This window comes from Cydia splendana, chromosome 13 (assembly GCF_910591565.1).
Source record: "Cydia splendana chromosome 13, ilCydSple1.2, whole genome shotgun sequence".
NCBI lineage: Eukaryota > Metazoa > Arthropoda > Insecta > Lepidoptera > Tortricidae > Cydia > Cydia splendana.
The window spans coordinates 6,440,923-6,462,901 of record NC_085972.1 but is presented as its reverse complement, the minus strand read 5'-3'; the positions used below and the strand labels follow the sequence as shown (position 1 = coordinate 6,462,901).

At 39.7% G+C, this 21,979-nt stretch overlaps 2 protein-coding genes and 1 long non-coding RNA gene across 4 annotated transcripts in view; 2 read left to right on the top strand and 1 right to left on the bottom strand.

Moving 5' to 3' along the window:
- Positions 1-21,979, top strand: part of LOC134796346 (uncharacterized) — an 82,717-nt gene that overhangs the window by 9,834 nt on the left and 50,904 nt on the right. Inside the window, exons 8-16 of the mRNA XM_063768499.1 lie at positions 668-784; positions 2,042-2,161; positions 5,090-5,185; positions 6,953-7,013; positions 7,887-7,968; positions 8,856-8,957; positions 9,538-9,643; positions 11,843-11,954; positions 12,751-12,989. Of these exons, the coding sequence (XP_063624569.1) occupies positions 668-784; positions 2,042-2,161; positions 5,090-5,185; positions 6,953-7,013; positions 7,887-7,968; positions 8,856-8,957; positions 9,538-9,643; positions 11,843-11,954; positions 12,751-12,989 (1,035 nt within the window). The remainder of the gene's footprint in view (positions 1-667; positions 785-2,041; positions 2,162-5,089; positions 5,186-6,952; positions 7,014-7,886; positions 7,969-8,855; positions 8,958-9,537; positions 9,644-11,842; positions 11,955-12,750; positions 12,990-21,979) is intronic.
- Positions 10,302-10,545, top strand: LOC134796429 (uncharacterized). The gene is made up of 2 exons (XR_010144928.1): positions 10,302-10,341; positions 10,374-10,545. It is a non-coding gene; the product is annotated as an uncharacterized LOC134796429 (long non-coding RNA).
- LOC134796408 (transforming growth factor beta-1-induced transcript 1 protein) overlaps positions 14,199-21,979 on the bottom strand; it is a 35,062-nt gene continuing 27,281 nt past the window's right edge. For both annotated transcript variants that reach the window (XM_063768607.1, XM_063768609.1), the window contains exons 4-6: positions 16,874-16,969; positions 16,201-16,335; positions 14,199-15,197 (exon numbers count right to left, since the gene is read on the bottom strand). In XM_063768607.1, coding sequence (XP_063624677.1) covers positions 15,123-15,197; positions 16,201-16,335; positions 16,874-16,969 — 306 coding nt within the window. In that variant the 3' untranslated portion in view covers positions 14,199-15,122. The remainder of the gene's footprint in view (positions 15,198-16,200; positions 16,336-16,873; positions 16,970-21,979) is intronic.

Genomic DNA, 21,979 nt, shown 5'->3' with positions numbered 1-21,979 from the left:
CTTGTATCCAATATCGCGACAGGTGAGTTTGCCGCCATATAGAAACGAATTAAAACTTCGATTTTAAAATATTTATTGTACAACAAGAATAGACACATTTATATCTCGTCTGCTCTGCCAACAAATCGCTCTGTGGTTTGGCAGAAGAATTCATGTATAAGTATGTATGCGTGTATGTGTGTATGTGTTCTTAGATACATGGCACACCAAGAATAAGCTGGCATCTCGCTCTCCCCAGAACGTGCAGAATGTGGAATGACTTGCCTCCTGAGGTGTTTCCTTTGCGCTACGACATGGGATTCTTCAAGAAGCGGGTATTTAGGGTTCTCAAGGGTCGGCAACGCTTAAGTGGCTCCTGTGATGTTTCTTATGTCCATGGGCGACGATGACCGCTTCCCACCAGGTGGCTCGTCTGCTCGTTTGCTGACTATCACATAAAAAAAGTAAGATCGAGAATAAAGGTTCTTTTTTATAATATTTTTGTTAAAAAAATAAGACGGGCATGTTATGGAAAGTGTAATTTTTAAACACCGAAATAAATATCCCATGGTAATTATAACGAATATAATTAATTGGTTAACCCCGAGTTAGTAAGATGGTGCAAGTGGCGTTTAGGTGAGTTGTAGTATAGTGTAATTTTGAAACTCCTGTTCTATGTAATTTTCAGATCCACGACGTGACGCGACACAACAACACGGCAACGCCGTACGCGCGACACACGCACACACGCTCGCAACTCATCCGATCTGTGTCGCTTCAACAGAACATGTTGCAAGCCCTTCAGGTAATATCTGCGTATCGTGTGTGTTTGGTACAGTCAAAGAGAATAGATAGTATAGAGGGGTCCTGTCATAGTAAATTTTGTAGTCAGAGTAAATTTACTGCCATCTATCAACACACGACTAAAATTCAAAATGAAAACGTATAAAATTATCAAAAAAAAATATATATATGGATAAATGATTTTATTATTTTTAAATCATTTTGACCCATGTTCATTCACTGATATCTATGTGTTAAAATTGTTAAATATGAAACAGTGTCGTCACGCCATCGAGCCGAGCATAGGCTAAAGGTGTGTGCGCCATCTATCCGAGAATGACTTTTTCTTGATTTCCGAGGCACGTTTTTGCCTTAGACTTTATTCATCTTATACGAAGTTACATATGTCTTTGGTACAGTCAAGGTATCCTCCTAAGGCCCAAGGTCCTACCTATAATACCACTTCAGTTCGATGAAATGGGAATAATTGAATAAATCCTGTATAATTGGAACGGGGTCGCTTTTGCTTTGTTTCGTTAAATTTTCCGACAACGCAAAATCAACTCTATTTCCTACACTATAGGTTCAAATTTCAGTGGCAAATTTAGGATTTATTATTTGTATGGCTGGGCCTAAGGAGGGTATAAAATATGGACACGAAGAAGGTACCAAAATGCGTGCACCTTACCTTAATCATAGAAAGAAAAATACATAGATTGCTCAATCCATACATCAGTTTTGGTACCAAAAAGACTATTATTTTCAAAGTCGACATCTAGCATCGAGTAGCGGCATTATCAGTACTGCTACAATACTTGACAATAGATGTAGCACCGACCGGGAAGTCTAATGCTCAACTGATGTATGGAGTGAGCACTCTTGTCTTACTATATTTCTCTATGCCTTAATGTATGGGCAATAAGATCGTGTATGCATATTTTTGGCACGTGTCGATATAATGTCGACTTTAATTAGATCAGCATAGTTACTATTATTAATTAATTATGTCCGCCCATCGACGAGAAAGCGACTAGCGATGTACTAATTACCCGCGCTAGACAGTTTGTGAAATGTAAAATCAGAGTGATTAGGTACGTGATCCGTGAAACGTTTACGGTAATATGTTCCTAATCGGATCTCTCGATTTACTGTAGTTTCTTGCGGTATTCTGAAAGAATTTGTGCTACAGCAATGGTTCACCAGATGGTGATATTATATAAGTATTTGTCAATGCTTTTTAATTTTAGTCATCTAATTATCATGTCGAAATTGTTTCCAGATGATCCACAAATGGTTTACCCAAAAGACGCCGCTGCGGGAATGCGTGTACACAATCAAGAACTTCATGCAATTGGTGCGAGAAGCGGACTCCGTCTGTCCCGCCGAGGTCCATAACGAGGTGAGATATTTCTTTATACATCACCAATTCGAAAAAGGGCTTTTTCTACCCTGCTCGGAGGGATCAAAGTGGCACTTTTCTTCCCTGCTAGGAGGGATCAAAGTGGCACTTTTCTTCCCTGCTAGGAGGGATCAAACTGGCACTTTTCTTCCCTGCTAGGAGGGATCAAAGTAACACTTTTCTGTTCTAGCACAATATTTTTACATTTTTTTGCACATAATTTTTAGAGCACCGTACAAAACTTTGTTCACGGTGCTCTTATGGGATCACTTCGGTCTTGCAAATCGGTTAAATGCGTTTTTCTCAAAGACCGTTTGATGTAGGTACCTAAAATTTGGAATAGTTATGGCAAGTACCATCACTAACACTGTGAATAAGTCAAAACTGCTTATTTCTGATTTTAGGGGGAAATTTAGGGGGTTGAGAGGGGTAGCCTGAATTTTTATTTGTAAGAATCGTGTGGGGTACCATTAGAAAGCTTGCAAAAAATTGAGTCGATGGACTGATTTTGACTTCATTTTAGAGTGCAATAGTTTCGATAAAAAATGCATTTAAAGTTGCAAGTTTTCATACAAAAATTTTCACCTCTGTCCTGGCGATTTTCGCGAAAACTATAGCTAACAGGCAGCTGACCAGTCAATACCCAACTTAAAGAAGCATGGAGACGGCGGGAAAATTATCAGCTTAACTTTATCTTTATTCGTTTTTCAACTGCAGCCTGATCTTTGGTTGCTTAGGGCTAGCTAACTGATGCTTACACTGGTCATTAAAATTTCATATTAGGAAGTAGTTTTAGCGAGAAAGATCCTTAGTTAAAACTTTGGCATTGAAATTTATGACTTATGTCTTTGATACAAAGTTTAATTCTGCTTGCTTATTTTTGTGGGATATTTTTTTTTTTCTGAATAGCCTACTATAAGTATGAGAGAGATCTACAAAATACAACCTTATTATATTGCAAATAAGTTTAAATTTCGAACGGGCTTTCCAACCAATTGACCATCTCAATGTGCTCAGTAAGAATCATATTTATGATTGCAGTTTATCTGAAAAAATTCAAATTAAGAATTCCGTTTTTCACTGTCGTTATGTTTTTTTTTCACAATAGAGCACATAGAGTTAGTAAGGCGTATAGAGAAAGGGAACGGTGCTCTGAACACCGTAGTCTTGACTTCGTGCTTGGCCAATTATTTTAGCTTAAATAATCTGTTTAAGCATCAGATTGTGTCAACACTAAGATTTTTTTATTTTCCTCATAGTTGATGTGAAAAGCAGTATGTGTCACACGGTATCAAAATTATTTCGTCTTGGGCGTTAACACTAGAATCCCTCATTACGCTCAGGATTCTACTTTAGAATCCATTGCTTCATTCAGGATTCAATGTACGCCCTTGACGAAAATATATCATTTTGATCCCTTGTAACACAAACTACTATTTTCTTTCACGCATCGCTGATAGTTCGCGGCGCCGATTTTAATACAAGTTGGAACCTGGGGGCTTACCGCGAATACCGAAATTCGCAAATTGTAGAGATCTTTCTCTTTTACACAAATGAAGGCGTAATAAGAGTGACAGAGAAAGATGCCCGCAATTTGCGAACTTCGATTTCCGCGGTTATAGCCCTGGCGTTGTGTCGCGACTGAAGACATCGGAGCGACACGATTGGTTTCTATTAGTGATGTACCGACTATTGATTAGGCCGACTAGCCGACTAATCGGCGCTCGAATGGCCGATTAGTCGGCCGACTAGTCGGCTAGTCGGCCAGATCATTAATTTCGTATAAGTTCAGGTGAAAACCAATAGTTTTGCTCCTTTGGTTGCGCCATTCATCATATTAGCTTGGCTAAAAGGTGTTCTCTACAGGTTCAAAGACCTATCACAAGAATCCTCGTTCAATTTCTGTCTTTAGTTATTTTATTTTACGATCCTGAGCAGACCGTCAGTACAGCTTGTAGGAGGTTTCCAAGGCTCTATTTCCCGTACGTAGTCGCCAGTTAAGAACCTACACCCTGTGGTCGGCGTCTTTACGAGCAACGTGCCCTGTCTAAGTCTCTAAATTTTGCAATAACATTAATAGTTCCTCATCGTGGCTCCACCATTAAAAAAAAAACAAAAACTGAATAATAATTATAAAAATTAACTATCGAACTTGCACATGAAATTACACGAGAATCAGTTGAGATCGACCTGTAGAGGAAAACACCAGCCCACCAACATATGATAACGATCAAACGGTCAATTATTTATATGAACAAAAGTTTTCGTATGCATCCAGAATACGTATTTTAGTAAAATAAACATAAAACATATGGTATTCTTTCACTAATAAAGTGCCGACTAATCGGCCATTTTTGCCGACTAGTCGCCGACTAATCGCCGACTACAAATGTGGCCGGATAGTCGGCTTTCCCGACTAGTCGGCGACTAGTCGGTACATCCCTAGTTTCTATGCATTTCTATGAAATACCAGTCGAAGTCAGCGTCACGAAGTCAGTGACGTGTCGCCGGGTTCCAACTTGTTGCCTGTATCAATCTAATTTGAACCTTTCTAAAACGAAATAAAGTAGCATTTCTTTTGTTTCATTGTTTTCTAAAATAAACGAAAGTTACCGTAAGGAATTCGTATAGAAGGTGCAAGCGCATATTGCTTGCCCTTAGAGTTGGTCAAAGACGCCTAGTTTTAGTAAGCTGGCATATAGTCGAGAAATTGAGACGGGTTCCGCCGTGGCGGGGTGGCCCAGGGGTTCAAGGCGTTAGCCCGGATTGCTAAAGACCGGCGTTCGAATCCGGCCTTCACCACTGGAGGGCTTCGTCACTTTTTCTTTAATATATGACATCTATTTCAGTTTATAAACGAAAGTCACCCTATTCTACTATACAAGTTTAAAATAAGGAAACTTTGTATATATACTTCATTAATTCCAGGAGCTGCTGCAAACTTGCGAGAGCTTGGACAAAGCTCTGGGCCTATACCTAGTGAGACTTAACAATTTCGTGGGGGATGACAGCGAAACTGTTGCCGTGAGTATTGCTAATTACCATTAAGGTAACCCAGCGACGCGTCGCGACGTGTCGCGACTGCAGACTACACGTCGCGGCGGCACGACTGGTTTGTATGTATCTCTATGAAATACCATTCGAAGCCAGCGATACAGATCAGTATATGGACCGTGCGCGTTGGAGGGGTTCTGCCATCTTGTAGCCTGAATCGGAAACATATGTGCACATGTACATTGCCAAAACAAAGAGAATAAAGTCTATAGAGAAGGATTGTCAAAGTAAATTATGTAGCCACTGTAAATTTACTGCCATATTTCGACAGAACATAAAACTGTTAGAACGCTATTTGACTTTGATCCTTATTCGTTCAGTGATACGTGTTAACTTATTAAAAATTAATATTCACGCCATCTACACAACTATATGCCAAAGGTATGGTTCCATGTTTTCGAGCGATTGCGCCACAACCTTCAGCCTATGCTCGAGTAGATGGCGTGAATATTAATATTTAAAAAGTTAACACATATCAGTTAAAGAATAAGGATCAAAATCAAATGGCGTTCAAACAGGTTTATTCTTCTGTCGAAAGATGGCAGTAAATGAACTGTAGCTACATAATTTACCATGACAGTAACTCTCTTCTTCAAATCCTCTTTGGCCAAAACAAGTGCTACCATCTACCGTTCTCGTCGGTACGTTTCCTTGTGCATAGTAGGGTCTGCCATCTTGTGGGCTACATTGGAAGCATAAACGTCACATTTACGCCTCGCGCCAAAAATCTGACGGGTCCTATGATGCACCCTATAGTTCATGCACGGGGCCAATTGCCTGTCTCACTTTCACTCGGAACCAACTGCATATGACCCTACCGTTATGCAGTCGGAGTCGGAATTATATAACACAGCGACATGACGCGGCAACGTGTGATCGCAACACGTCGTCGCGTCCCAACCTTGGTTCCAACCTGTATAGCCGCCATCGGATATATCGGAGCTGCCAAGGTGCTCATAAATATCTGAACACACTCTCGCCTTGACAATAGAGATGGTTATGCTGTAGAGTGGTTAGAGTGCGTGTTCAGATATTTGTGAGCGCTACGGCCGTTCCGATATATTTGATGGCGACTGTACCTTTAATGTAGCCCCGTCTATGATAACATATAGACGTGTGTGGTATCTGTAGCTCCCTTTGAGCATTTAATAACTGGAGTCGCCTTTAAGAGCTTACCCCTCTGCCGAAAACCTTGCACAATTGTGCAAACTTTTGTATGGACTGTCATGGCTATTTGTACGTTACCAAAGATAATTTGAAGTAGAGAGTTACTTTCATGGTAAATTATGTAGCTACAGTTCATTTACTGCCATGTTTCGACAGACGATTAACACTGATTAAACGCCATTTGACTTTGATACTTATTCTTTCACTGATATGTGTTAACTTGTTAAATATTAATATTAACGCCATCTACTCGAGCATAGGCTGAAGGTTATGGCGCCATCGCTCGAAAACATTGCACCATACCTTTGGCCTATAGGCGAGTTTTATGTTCTGTCGAAAGACGGCAGTAAATTTACAGTGGCTACATAATTTACTTTGACAATCCGTCTCTATAGACTCTATTCTCTTTGACGTTACGTAGAAATCATGTAGAAATAGCAATACATTTGAGGTCCCCTCCCCCGTAAAAATCGGCAGACTGTTTTGTACAGAAAATGACAGCCATGACGTCTCCGGTTAATAAATGCTCTAAGGCAGCTCCCAATCGGTTATCTATCTACTTGGTTCCAGTCGGTGCCTCGTTCCGGAAAGTCTCATAAGTCTTCGAAGTGCAATAAACATGGCAAAGCAAGTAAGCATTAAATATTACCTACTTACCTACCTACATTTTCAAACAATTATTGCAATCAATGATGCCTTGAATAGAATTCTCAATAGAAGAGGTGTAAAAAATCGTGCCCCCATGTTTCATATCCGAACTGGATGACAGACGCTATACAGTCAGGGGTGCGAAACTCCTCGCTTCGGGCAAACTCGGCTCCGTTCGGCTCAGCATTGCTCCGAGCAATTATTAGGTTTGGCACAACTTGACGTCCTTTTGCACGACCACAGACAAGATAATGAGTTGGATTTTGACAACCCTAAATAGCCGAAAGGGATAGCATATATTAGAAAGGGACAGCATGATTCGACCCTGAACCGCTGTCAAACTTCGGTTTTGTAGGAAGTTTCCTTTCTGTACGGTAGTACTATTATTTATTCTGTGATACAGTGTCATACCATATGTTTTGTGATAACTGATTAGTAGTGATAGTCAAGATTCAGCTACATCAAGCGATATTTTTTTATAAGACTACACCTCTTCTACTGTTAATAACTTGTAGGGACTCATGGCGTTATTCATAAACGCGTTACTGGCCTGTACGGTTACCATCAGTTTGTCACTGACATAAACACCGTCGAGAACGTAATTTACTTTCTATACATCCCGTTTGCACTAATATGCGAGTGCGAGCGAGATGTATAGAAAGTAAATTACGTTCTCGACGGCGTTTATGTCAGTGACAAACTTATGGTAACCGTACTGAACTAGCTATGAATAGTTTGTCTTTAACTGTCATTTTGACTTAAGTATTTGTAAGAAAGGGGTAAAACATAAAGTAACTAAATCGGGCCCGTAAAGTTTTATGAATAAGGGAGTTATGATATAATGTGTGTTTGACAGAAACGGTCGCAGACGCCAAGCTCTCGATGTACTCCCTCGATAGGTTCCCGCGTAGCTCCAAGGCTTCTATCGCCCGATCGAGGTAAATTTGTACTCTTCCCCACAATAAACAGATAGACACAATATTAGGATAATAAAGTAGGTAATGCACAAGAAGACTTTAATGCAAACATTCGATGTTTAAATATTACCGATCTAATTTTTTAATTATTTAAGTTGTAGTCATAGAGTTAGACCAAGAAAAGTCTGTAGCAATTTTGACAGCCCACGCAATGCAAGTGTTATTTATATGTCATAATTTCATAGTGGTTTGACGTTTAAAATAACACGTGCACTGCGTGGGCTATCAAAATCGCTGCAGACTTTTTTTGGTCTAACTCTAGTTACTTGTAGTTTATAATTTTCACCTTACGGGTTAATTATTTTTGTTTATATTACTTGTTATTGCTTTATGAAATAAATTTCAGTATTTGAGACTCTTACCATCGCCAACACTGTTAACTGTACAACGGTTGACCTTATGCCTTATGTAATAAAGTCCACCAATGTACAGTTAGGAGTGTACATGCATGCCATGTGTAAATAGTTTAAAATAAACGTCTCAAATTTTCAACCAAAGTTAAAATAGCTCAAAAATATGACGGAGTTAGCCACATTGACCTTATGAGTGAATTGCAAAATTTTTTTACATAGTTAAGCACCTGTAATTAGTCTAAAGTTAACTGATTCCATTGTGTTTCGACAGTTAAGCCATTTTTATTTAAGTTGATGCATGAAAGTGTGTTAGCGTATGCTATAGACTTATATGTGTACGAATTAAGTACAATAAATACAATACAATACAATTCACATGGTTAATTTTAGTAACACAAATGAATCAATTAAGTTAAGACTAATCACAGCTTCTTAACTGCGCTTAATTACGTACAATTTTTTTGCAATTCACTCTTATGTGTGTTTGTCCCATAGCGCTGGCACGTCTAAAGCTCGCGTGGGAGAACCACCGACCGCCCGCCCGAAGAACCCTAATCCATTGGAAAACCAAAATGCAGCAGCCAATAAGAAAACACGGTACAACTTTATCTCTCTTCTTCCACGCGTTATCCCGGCATTTTTCCACGGCTGCCGTGGACGCCGGGGGTCCGATTGATAACTAATCCCGAGAACGTAGGCTCTAGTTTTTACGAAAGGGACTGCCATCTGACCTTTCAACCCAGAGAAACAAGGCCTTATTGGGATTAGTCCGGTTTCCTCACGATGTTTTCCTTCACCGAAAAGCAACTGGTAAATATCAAATGGCAGGCGTGGCTCATTCCGCGATTTCGTCGCGTCGCTACAAGTACATGGTGCCCGCACCAATCTTGGTATCTAGCAGTAGCAGTTGCCGCGCACCGCTACGGAACGGACGCCTGCTCGCGCTTGCGCCACCTTGCGGTCGTATCTGTCGTAATAGACGCGTTTTGTTAGAGAGAATTTTCTGTACCCAATAAGGTCAGGGAGAGAACAATGACTTGGTAGAAAAAGGCTGAGTACAGTGGCTCACGCAACCTAATTTCAACACGAGAGAGGCGATATTTGGGCGATTGAGCCACTGTTAGAGCTGAGCCACTGTTTCCGCATTGACCCTACTATTATTTATTCTGTGGCACAGGTCCCGGAGACCGCTGATGCGCGCGCCGGGCGGCGGCCACCGCCGCGACACGCGCGACCCGCACGAGCACGACAACATCACCACGCTCGTCGAGACCGTCGACTTCGTATGTAACCATTGATATATGTAACCAAACACCTTAACACTCTTCACAATGTAACGTAATGTTTTGAAAAGATGTGTCCCGCCGAGTTTGTTGCCGGTCCCATATTGGGATACCCTCCTCCAATTGAGGGGGGACTTAAATCTTCTCGAGGCAGAGGTGTAGGGTTGGAGCCGGTGTAGCTTTATTTGACGTTCATAAGCGCATTGTAATATGCCTACTTGAATAATAAACTATATTTATCAATAAGGCTTCACTTGGCTTGTTTCTCTTTGATTTGTTAGGAGTGGCCATTTACTATGTAGCGGCATATAACTATAGCAGTCACCCTACTGGCCTGTACACATTTGGGACAGCGTATGTATAGGTCAATCCAAAGGACGCAGCTATGCGGTGGGAAAAAGAACGGCGTCCGTTATATTGGTTTTGGGCCCGTATTAATATAGAACAAAAGCAACCGACCCTAACACTGTTAGAACGCCATTTGACTTTGATCCTTATTCTTGTTAATATAATTGTAATATTAACGCCATCTACTCGACACTAGGCCAAAGGTATGGTACAATGTTTTCGAGCGATGGCGCCATAACCTTCAGCCTACGCTCGAAAGGTATGGTGCAATGAATTATATCGCGGTAGACCCGTTTGTGTAATTAATAGCACATTATTGCAGAGGCCGGGAAAGGTCAATTCGTGGATGAGTTTCGATTTTGTCGGACGACGCGAAGCGGAGTCCGACAAAGAAGACGAATCCACGAATTGCTATTCCTGCCGAGGCATATATAGTGCTTTTCTCCAAACATGCGAGGAAATAAGGTAAAATAACAATTATTTAAGCATCAAGTATCACTAAAATCGAACCTTCACATCCAAAATGTCAAAAACAATTTCCCTCTTTAATTATTTTTTAAAAGTTAAAGGCATAAACTTATTCTACCATTCAGTACCATTCAATATTCGTTCATTCAATATAATTGTGCAATATAGTTGGTCAAACCAATTTGTCAGTCAGTAAGAACCAGGAAAACTATACCAATCCTTTTCTTTTGGGTGCTAGTACTAGTGTAAGACAAAGATAGTATGATTCTCTCTGTCTACGTTTGAAATGAGAAAGTCCTTTGACAAACTATATAAGCTTTATGTAACTTTATGAACACGGATGAGATCCTTAAAAAAATATAAAAATAATCTTTGATTTTATTAAGCAGTATTCGCACGATCATACACGTGCACAACGGTCTTGTAAGAACGAGATAAGTAAGGTCGTTTATCTTACTATCTCACTCTATCCTATAGCTTGAAATGATACGTTCTTTCACTCGATTCTTAGTGTTTAAGACAAAGACCGAGGGAGTTCGTAAAAACCTAACATATGAAGAGAGACTCCAACGGTTTAAAATGTCTTCTTTACAGCTCAGGCGGTCTTTCCTTGACATGGCTTTGTTACACAAGTTGTTAAACGGTAAAATCGCGGAACCTTACCTGCTGGGCGGTTTAAACTTTACAGTACCAAAAGCTAGCACACGGTCTTGTCGTCGCACTATTTTTCGCCCCAGTTCTACCAGGACTAAACTGGGCAAGTCACTTCCGGTCCATAGAATGCAAGTAACATGGAACAATCTGTCTCTTGAACAAAACTTTGAAATAGACATATTTAGTGATTCTATACAAAATTTAAAGCGCAGAATGCTCAAACAAACTTTTAACATGTTTATAGTAGTTATAGTCTTTCATGCATGTCTTAATTACTTAACCTATTAATGTATAGTTATAGTTTGTAAAGTAGTGTAATTAAAACCCTCGAACTGTTTGAATGTTGTTGCACACCTGTTATTGGTGCATAAATATTATACGTGTCTACTGTACTTATGTAACTTTACTTGCTTTGTTTATGCACTGCTGGTGTGTCTTATAAAAAAAATAAAAATAAAAAAAATTGCTGATCGGGTCGTGTAGACGCGGCTCGCGGCAATAATAATTGGCTGTTTGCGTTTTTTATTTTTAAAAAGTAAAAAACACTACAGTATTAAGTTATTACTGTAGTGTTTTTTTACTTCCCGTCCGCTAGAACAGGACAGCGATAGTTTGATTTTTTTAAATTAGAGTTTGACAATAACGAAGAACTTCCCGTACTGTTTTTGCTACAATAAGGTGAACATTTCCGAGCATATTGGAGAAAATAAATATAGCATGATATGACAGATGGCGACTCCCCACGCGTCGGCGGCGAACTCGGTCCACGGCGTCCCGCGCTCCACCTCCCCGCGCTCCCCGCGCCGCTCGAAGACATCGCACGTCTCGAGATCAGCGCGAGGTAATTATAATACTTCTACTGTAGGCCAAGCACATGATTGGCGCGACAGTATCTCGCGGTGAGATGACTACCCGTCTTTTTCTAACTATGTTAACAAAAGAGGGACAGGTGACTCCCCAGCCAACAGGGTCCATGGCGCCGCGCGCCCGCCATGAGGGCCTACCGCGAACCACGTTCGACGTGTCGCCTCCCTGTCACACTTACGTACGAATGTACAAGTGTGACAGGGAGGCAACACGTCGAACGTGGTTCGCGGTAGGCCCTCTGTACAGTGGCGTTCAAAAATGCATGGATAGATGTCGACCGTAATGCCTTAACATTACGATTGAAACACGTCCATGCACTTTTGAACGCCAGTGTACCTCGCCGCACTCCATGCGCCGCCCGAAATCATCGCGCGTCTCCAGGACACCATGATTCTGTAGTTTTCCTCCACCTCTGAGGTACCTAACGCTTGAGACATAGGAGTCTGGTCTAAAATCGAGAAGTGCGACATTTTGTACGGATTCTTAGCTCAAGCAGTCCCAACCGGAAGTAAGCAGGAAACTTGGCATGCATGTAGCTTATGCAGGTAAGAAATTTTTTATTGGAAACAACTTTGTTAAGTGTCTTTTCGGCTTTCCCGTCTAAAGAAGAGCTGAAGAGCAAATAAAAAATATGAAATAATATTATACATAGTATACTTCATCGTCTCAGACTTGTTTATTAACATATTAGTGCATAATTTCATGTTTATCCTTTCAATATATTCAATACATATCTACATAAATAACAACAGGAACATTTGTATTCCCAGGCATCCGCAAGAGCAAAGAAACATCTCCCAGATCGCCAAGATTAAACCCAAAACGTAAGAAGGACACTTTAGAGAAAGATCTAAAGCTAGCTCTGGACGCTATACACGCATCAGATGATACTCTACCGTCGGTTATCAAGGTGCAATGCGCGAAGAAAGACGTGGTGAAGACACCTAGTGAAGCGACTCCAAGGACTCCAAGGACTGACAGGGTAGCTGAAGAAAAAAAAGAGCTAAAGGTAAGTGTGTCTGCTTTATACAATTACTTTAAACAATGCGTACGGCTGCGTACCGGAAGACGCAGCGTGGGAAGGCCCCAGACTAGATGGAGCGACGATCTGGTTAAAGTCGCGGGAAACCGTTGGTTGAGGGCAGCGAATGACCGTTCGCTGTGGAGATCTTTGGGGCAGGCCTTTGTCCAGCAGTGGACGTCTTTCGGTTGAGATGATGATGATGATGCGTACGGCTAGTAGTAACGACTAATTACCATAAAAAATCAGATAAAATGTGCACATGTGTTAATTATGGCACTAGAAACTTCATAACTCCCTAGGGAGAACGATTTTTCTATAACTCCCGCTAAACCTGCGTGCAATTCCTCATTTACTGAGCGAGTGTGATGAAAAGTATATTACTTTAAAGTTGAAACGATGTCCACGTTTCGAGTGATAGTTTACCGTGGGTTATCAATGCACAAAGTTCTAAGAAAGATAGTCCCATGGTAAAAATACTTCGAGCAACACCGGGAAGGGAGACGGCATTCGTACTATTTCCCCTCTGTCGAAGCATAGGTACAACTGTACCTATGGCGATGCGTGTAGTGACTCATCCGTACACAAAAAGAGATCGAGGTTTGCAAGATTTGTCTTTGACGTGTGTCATTTTCTATGTATTTGTGTCGTCATTACAAATTGGATTTTGTATGTAGTGAGTGAAAAGTGTGACTGTGTGCACGTTCCCCTCCCCCGCAAAAAATGGCAGAATGATTTGTACGGTAAGATATCGCTTGGGCACCTCCTTTCCGACATGTCGGAAGTCGGCGTTGCTCGAAGTAAAGATATCTAGTGAAACGAATCCAAGGACCGACGAGAAATCGGGTGAAAAGAAGGAGCAAAAGGTATGTGTATACTGCAAGAGTATGACCTATGTTAAGGTCCATGTAACTACTTTAAAAACTATACACGGCTAGCAGGTACTTAACATATATTACCATAAAAAATAAGACAAAATATGCGAAAAAAGACCGATTCTGTCTTATGAAGTAATGTGAAGAAATTTAGCGAGGCCACCCCAAAAATTGAAGGAAAATACGAAAGGAAATAAATAAGGGTACCTACCTAAGTTGTATTCTACACCTTAGTGTGTTAAACTTAATATAATTTATATTAAAGCCATGCTGCTCTTTAACTCTCTACATACCAGTGTTGTTTGCTAGTAAAACAAATTAATAAACAAAAATAGTTTATTGAAAATGAAGAATAGCTTATTGAATATAGCTCTCGCTGGATATAAAAATACATACGAAATAAATAAACACCTTACAGGTAGCCCTTTTAGGTTGACTATTATTAAATCACTTAATACGTTCAATGTAGAAGCATAACTTTGACAAGCTATACACAATTGAATTTTATATTTAGCATATGTACTTTGGTTTATAGTTATTCATTATTATTTTTATGTAAAAAAGATACCAGCTTGTCAAAATTACACTACAATATCTTACTACGAATTGTCTTTATTTATTTTAATAATAGTTTTAAATATTTGTGCTTTATCAAATTACAATAATTTAAAGTTAAATAATTAATAAGTAAAGTTTGCTTTAAGCGAATCTCATTGGAAATTTCTTTTTTCAAAATAAGACTTGATGATACAAGCCTTGTTTGAATTTAATTGGTACCCCTAACCAATACAATGGTAACATTTCTCTTAGTGTAAAAGAGACACCATGACATCTATAAAAGTGCCTTGCAATGTGATTTTCCTATTCCCAGCGTGTCTTTGTAAAACACTCGCATTCGCATTTTACAATATTGCCTCTCGCCTGGAATTGCCTACTTTCCACACTTGTATCATAAATATTTTAGTCACATAGAATTGCCACGTGTCATGGAATAGGCACTATATCCTAACATTGACATTTAAAGAAGTTTAAGCTTCATTATTTCTAATTTAAAATTATATGTCTGTTTTTTGTATTTTCAACTTTATTACCAAGGCTTAAAGTAGGGACTTGAATTACAGCAAAATTGTGATAAAATATGGCTTCTAAAGAGCATTCTGACTTTGTATGTATTTGGTGGGCAGTATAAATTAGACCTTAACATTAGTACAGTTAAGTGCACTTTAGCTTGTGTTCGGCATGGCGTTTAGGCGCATTTGCCGCAGAGGGGCTTGTTGTCCATCACGGAGAATGTGGAGTCGGTCACGGGGTTCCTGCATTTCTGGAAAATAGAGTAAGAAGAATTCAGAGCATATACAAAAACCGGCCAAGTGTGGACTCGCGCACGAAGGGTTCTGTACCATTACGCAAAAAACGGCAAAACAATCACGTTTGTTGCATGGGAGCCCCACTTAAATATTTATTATATTCTGTTTTTAGTATTTGTTGTTATAGCGGCAACAGAAATACATCATCTGTGAAAATTTCAACTGTCTAGCCATCACGGTTCATGAGATACAGCCTGGTGACAGACAGACGGAAAGAAGAGTCTTAGTAATACAGTCCCGTTTTTACCCTTGGAGTACGGAACCCTAAAAAGCAGAGAGGGTGAATCAACTAACAATGTTTTGTACTATGAAGCGCACAGAAATGCGCAGAGCGGTGATCGCCTTGCCCGTGATGGGCTTGGAGCAGCCTGCACAACACGCCGCGAACATATCGACATGACAACATGCTAATCGCTAACGCTCTATAGGGAACGAAACGCAACTGCCACTGTCACACCCAGTGTTGGCCGTAAACGTTAAATGCAATTGAAAGTATTTGACCATCAACCAGTACAAGTTGAACCGTCAACTGTAACCGTCCGTTAACGTTTACGGTTCAATTTGTAATGGTTAATTGTCAATTGCAATTAACGATCGGCCAACACTGATGGTCACACTATATCACGATATATGGAAGAGTGATAGAGAAACACAAAGCAATTCGATGGCAAAGCGCAAGCGATTGTCAACTTGGCTAGGCCGCTCGCGGTGCGGCGGTGCCATTTGGCGTCCAGGGCGATGATCGCCTTGTCCGTGATGGGCTTGCTTGGAGCAGCCCGCACAACGCCGCGTGCTTGTTAACATAAGAACTTGAACAGTAACTTACGTTGCAAGTGAAGCACTCGCGGTGCCACTTGGCGTCCAGAGCGTTGATCGCCTTGTCCGTGATGGGCTCAGAGCAGCCGGCACAGCGCCGCGAATATGTCAATACAGATAGCAACTTGAAGAGTAACTTACTTTGCAAGTGAAGCACTCGCGGTGCCACTTGGCGTCCAGAGCGATGATCGCCTTGTCCGTGATCGGCTTGGAGCAGCCTGCACAACGCGCCGCGAACTTGTGAGCGTAGCACTCAGAGCAGTAGGGACGACCGCCCTGGAATTGAGAAAGAGTTATTGTTTAAAAAGCTAGTTTTTAAACGATATTAGACAAGGTACCTAAAGTAAGGATAAGCTCAAATAATTTCGTACCTGACACGTGGCAATTTCTGTGTATATGTTTTATTGTATCCAAAATTTCTTTATTCTTTGTTTATTATTAAGGGCTCCATTTTTACCATTTTAGCTAGTCTTGTATTATTATATTCCAAACACTAAATAGACAGTTACAATGACGATTTTAGTACCAGTTATGTAAATAAATATCAGATCAGTCGGATACTTAGAGCATTTAGCAACTGGAGACGTCATGGCTGTAATTTTCTGTACGAAAGTCTGCCGATTTTTGCGGGAGAGGGGACGTCAAATGTATTGCTATTTCGACATGATTTGTACGTAACGTACAAATAGCCTTGTCAGTCCATACAAAAGTTTGCACAATTGTGCAAGTTTTTCGGCAGATGGGTAAGCTCTTAAAGGCGACTCCAGTTGTTAAATGCTCTAAGGTCGGATATATTGAATGTTAGAAACGTTACCTGCTCCATGAAACCGCCACCTCCGAGTTCCTTCTTGCAGCCGCCGCACACGAAGTGGTTGGCGTGCCACGACACGCCCAGGGCTTGGATCACACGCTGAAATAGAAAAAATAATAGTTATTAAAAAAATATTATCCCTCATGGGACTTTCCCTTTCTTGACATTACAGTAAGGAATCAGCGCGAAGTTTTTATCAGATCGGTGGGAATTCCGGGGTGTGCCTCTCTGACGTACAAACAGCAACAGTCCTAACTGTACATGGGTGGAGCTTATGCCTTTTGTAATAAGGTTTACCGATGGACAGTTAACAGTGTGGGCGATGGACCGATGGTACAACAATTAGACTGTAATACAAGTTTAGTGCCCTTGCCAAGAGCGATATTTTTGTAAGAAATAATACGCGGAGATAGAGATGATGAATATTTACATATAATGAGAGAATATTTACAATGATTAATTTACAATTGGATTTGCAAATAGACTTCCGGATCGCAGAAGGAAAATTTAGCTGTGTCGGAATGACATTGACGTAGATACGTAGACGTAGACATGTAGCCGGGTTGTGGGCAGCCAGCATTGCGGTGCGCCACAGAGGCTTTGGGACGGGGACTGTAAAGATTCCTATATACTTTTGACGCGTTGTTTTATCCGCTACTGTTGATGCTGAGTGTACCCGCGCCAATCAGGAACAAATACTGTGTAGGTACTGTACCGATTCTACTTCGCCAAGTCACAATAGAGTTTGTATGGAACACGAAACGAGAAAACATCCAAGATCTTGAAATAAATTTCATTTGGTATACAATTTTGAGATCTAAGCATAATCCAACCTATGAACCTAGAGATTACTGGCGACATTTTATTCTCTTTTATCTCAAGTATTCTTATTTATCAGAACACAAATTAGTTGCATTCATACTACTAAGTAGGTTTAAGACTGCAATGTAAGCGGGTTTAGTCAAGGGCTCTGTTTGCCCTTACCAAGCCTCTCGTCTTCCTCGCATATTATGCCCTTTTTCTAACGCATCATTTGCATTAGGACTATGTGTCCTACAAAAAAACTGTCAAGATCAAGATATTTAGGTCTCACTGTTTCCATAGGTACCTATTAGGCTTTAATAGTTGTGTAACAGAAAAAATTTCATGGGTGTGCTAGATGTTTAATCAGTTAAATGGGAGTGATTAAAATCTAATACAGATGTTAAATTAATTTATATCTGACAGAGACTGTAGTTTTATTGCCATTACTACACAGTCATAAATCATTTGCTATTATATAGACACTATAAATCAGTCATACGTCGTCGTAACAAAAAAGGGATCGCGCTCGCATATCGGAAGTTCCATATAACATAAGTATTTCAAGGGGAATTTGAGAAAAGTGAAAGTAAGTATACATTTACTAATCTATATTAATTTTAATTACAATCAATATTTATTAATAAAATATGATAAGTTTAGCCTTCATATATCTTTTTAAAAAAGCTGTTTATATGGCCATCTTCATTACCGGTATTAATTCCAGTATTCCGGTATTGGGAGCCAATATCGTATTTCAATACCGGCCATAAAAGAACCCCTAGTGTAAATTTCATTCGATAGCGTGACGGTCTCATTTTTTATGTAATTTTGAACAGCGCCTCAAGCGGGACGTTTTGGATACTCAAAATCCCGGGTTATCCGCAGATGGTCTAAAACGCAAAATGACGTGTGTTATTTTGCCTATAGCGCAATTAGTCTACATCGCAAACGGTCTAGACCGCAAAATGCCCGAATTATTCTTTTCCGTTTTATCTTAACCTTATAGCGATGTGGACGGAGCCCCGCTTCCGCGGGGCTCCTATTCTTTGCTGTTTGGCCTTCGGCCATTTGAAGATACCTAACGAACCTAACCTACCTATGTAAAATGTGGTGATATAAATATTGGGCATTTTGCGTTCTAGACCGTTTGCGATGTAGACTAACTGCGATTTAGGCAAAATAACACACTAGTCATTTTGCGTTTTAGACCATCTGCGGATAACCCAAAATCCCATACAAAATGAGACTTAACTCAAACGCGTACGTCACGTCACGTTATCGAATGAAATTTACACTAGGGGTACATAACAGTATTGAGAATTGTTTCCTCAATAGCTGATGTCATCAGATGTTTCGACTGTAGGCTGTGCAATCATTATGTTGTGACTAACAATGTTTACGAGTACGGTCCATTGTTTTTGTTACTGTCATGTAAAAGGGAATACCAGCATGATAGAAATATCAAGACAGGTTGTGAACTGGCCGTTGGTACAATAGTTACAATACTTAAGTATGTTTCAGTTTAATTAGCTTGCATTCCTTACGAAGCCAATAGTTCTGGGTTCAAATCCCAGTAACGGCATTTATTTGTGTAATGAGCACGGATATATGTTCCTGAGTCTTGAGTGTTTTCTATGTACCTGTCTGTCTTAGTATTTATATATTATGTATATATATATCGTCGTATTTATTAAATAAAACAGTTTTATTGGTTTATTTATTAGTTTTATAGGCCGATACTTGCTTTGTACCTAGAAACCATAAACATACTTCGTGACCGAGAATATTCATTTCCGATTACTAGTTAACTTAACTCCCAAATATTTATGTCAAACAGCGTTAGTGTAAATATCTAGTTGTTAGGAATTTCAAGCCGTTAAAGGGTTAACGATTATACGTTATTGATACAATAATCGTGTTATTACGATACCATTGCAGGACCATATGAGACACAGGAGGTAATTACGTTACAGCTAAGGCGCGTTTTCGGTATGTGGCCAAATGAGTTTAAAATAGTTTGTGAAAAACGACGTATGCGCCATTGATGTTCGAATGTAGTTAAGGCGTTGTGTGAAAACACGGTTAAATGGAGTTGACAGATGGTCGACATCGATTAGTTGTTGGGGAATCTTTAGATGTATTTGTAGCGTAAAGTTACACTCAGTAACTTGTAATATTTACATTTATTCCATATACAATATACTTACCTTCATAATTATACACAGGACAGGATGAAAGAAATAAGATAAAAAGAAAAGGACAGCATAACAAAAAAAGATAACATTATTGTAACTGCTACCTGTTCAATGTGATAACTTGACAAGATGTTGACAAGTCTCTGTCTGATGTCATTTGGCTTTCTTGTAGTGTGCAATATGGCTAGAATAAATGTACAAATAAGAATAATAAGGCAAATATTTCACACGGGACGCAATGTAGTTAGGTACTTGATAAAAGCTTTGAACATAATTGCAGGACTAAAAGATGCTTTGGTCGTCACTTAGCTCACCGCAGCAGAGCACGATGTCAGTGTGTAAATTGCCTAACACATGAATGGCGCGCACCGGCGATCGGCGACCCAAGCCCAAAGAAGCGATGACCGCATTGCAAGGCCGCACCGCGGTCACGGATTGCACTACTTAACACCTATCTATTATGGGAATATTAGGAATCCTTAAGCATCTTTATGTGCAAGTTTTTAACTAAATTTTTGTAGGTACCAGGATAGAGGCAGCAATCAAGGGTACCAGTGCACGCTTGCAAATACAGTAATGCCAAGTGTTATCTTGACTAGAGATGGAAAGATTCACCGCAGGTCAGATTTGATAACGCACTTTGTGACTGAAGGTGGTGGCCTAGACTAGATGGTATTTTTTTATTTTACAGACGGTTTTCCTGACTATAAAAATTGGGACCTTAAACGTTACAACTTACAACTATTTATTTACTTATACGTTCATAACTTCATACGGATTTATACTCGTACCTCTAGAGTTCGGACGACGGTAATGTCTTCATGCCACGTGCTAACGTCAATTTTGGTGCGTCTGTAGGATGTAGAGGTAATATTATTGTCACTGCCAACTTAGTGCAAACTACGCGTGGTCGGAATCTATGATACATTTTAACAATTATTTATAGAAATATTCGACCACGGAAGCCACTTATGAGTAATACATTTCTCTGCCCTTATAAGGCCCGGTGTGACTCACGAGGCCTTAAACTATGCTTTTAAGGTCCCGTCGCACATTATTTGACACGTCGATTAAAAACGAGCCGAACTTTTGAGAATTGCCATTAACATTGACATTTCATTATTGGTATCATATGATATGACCGTTATATTGGACAAATTATTGCACTTTATTATTATATTGATAAATATGTACTAAACATTGAATTCAATGCACTCGAGGTGCACCGTATCGACCTTGACATAATACAATGCATTTTGGCTCACTGAATGTTTTGCAAACGGCATGAACACATTACTTTTATATTAAATATTTTCATTATAGTTGAAAAAGGATTCATAGTTTGGTTTTTAATGTTTGATTTTATCTTTTTTTGTTTATGCAATTAACTAAAAAGGATGGGATAAGCATCTTTGACCATAATTATGTCTATCATTGCCCAGTTCAAACCATAAACAATTTGAAGGCCATGCTATATTTAAGCCTGTTGAAAATTTTGATAAATATGTCACACCGATTCACACCATAAAATGAGTCATCATCATTAAACTACCTACAGTAATAAAGTATTATGACAACTTTATACGGACACCTCTCTTTAAGTTTTGTCATAATGTCACACGCACGCCTAGCTATTCAGAAACATTTATATTTGTTAAATAACTGATTCCTAGTATTATCCTCTTGCCACCCATAAGCCTATAAAATGCTTCTGGACAAGTAGCGCTAACAGTGTTGGTTTGTGTTATTTGCATTACTTCCCAAAAACTTGTTAATATTTTAAGTTCCATTTGATGTGGTCGGATATAGATCTATCGTGTGGATTTTTTCAACCACATTCCATATTCTAACCAGTTTCTCGAACCCAGGCGGGAATCTTTATGAACACCTATACACCTACCTATATACTGGTCCGAATACAATGGAGCGCTAGATATAGTTTTGTCAATTCGTCTGTCTGTAGGTGGTAATCGATGACGAATAGATATCGCTTTATAAGGTCTCAAATGAGGTACATTTGGCTGTAGGATTGTCAGTAAGTGTCAAATAGATAGCGACCAGCCAAAGTGGCTAAATACAGGGTGATTTTGATATGTCTGACCAAACTCTG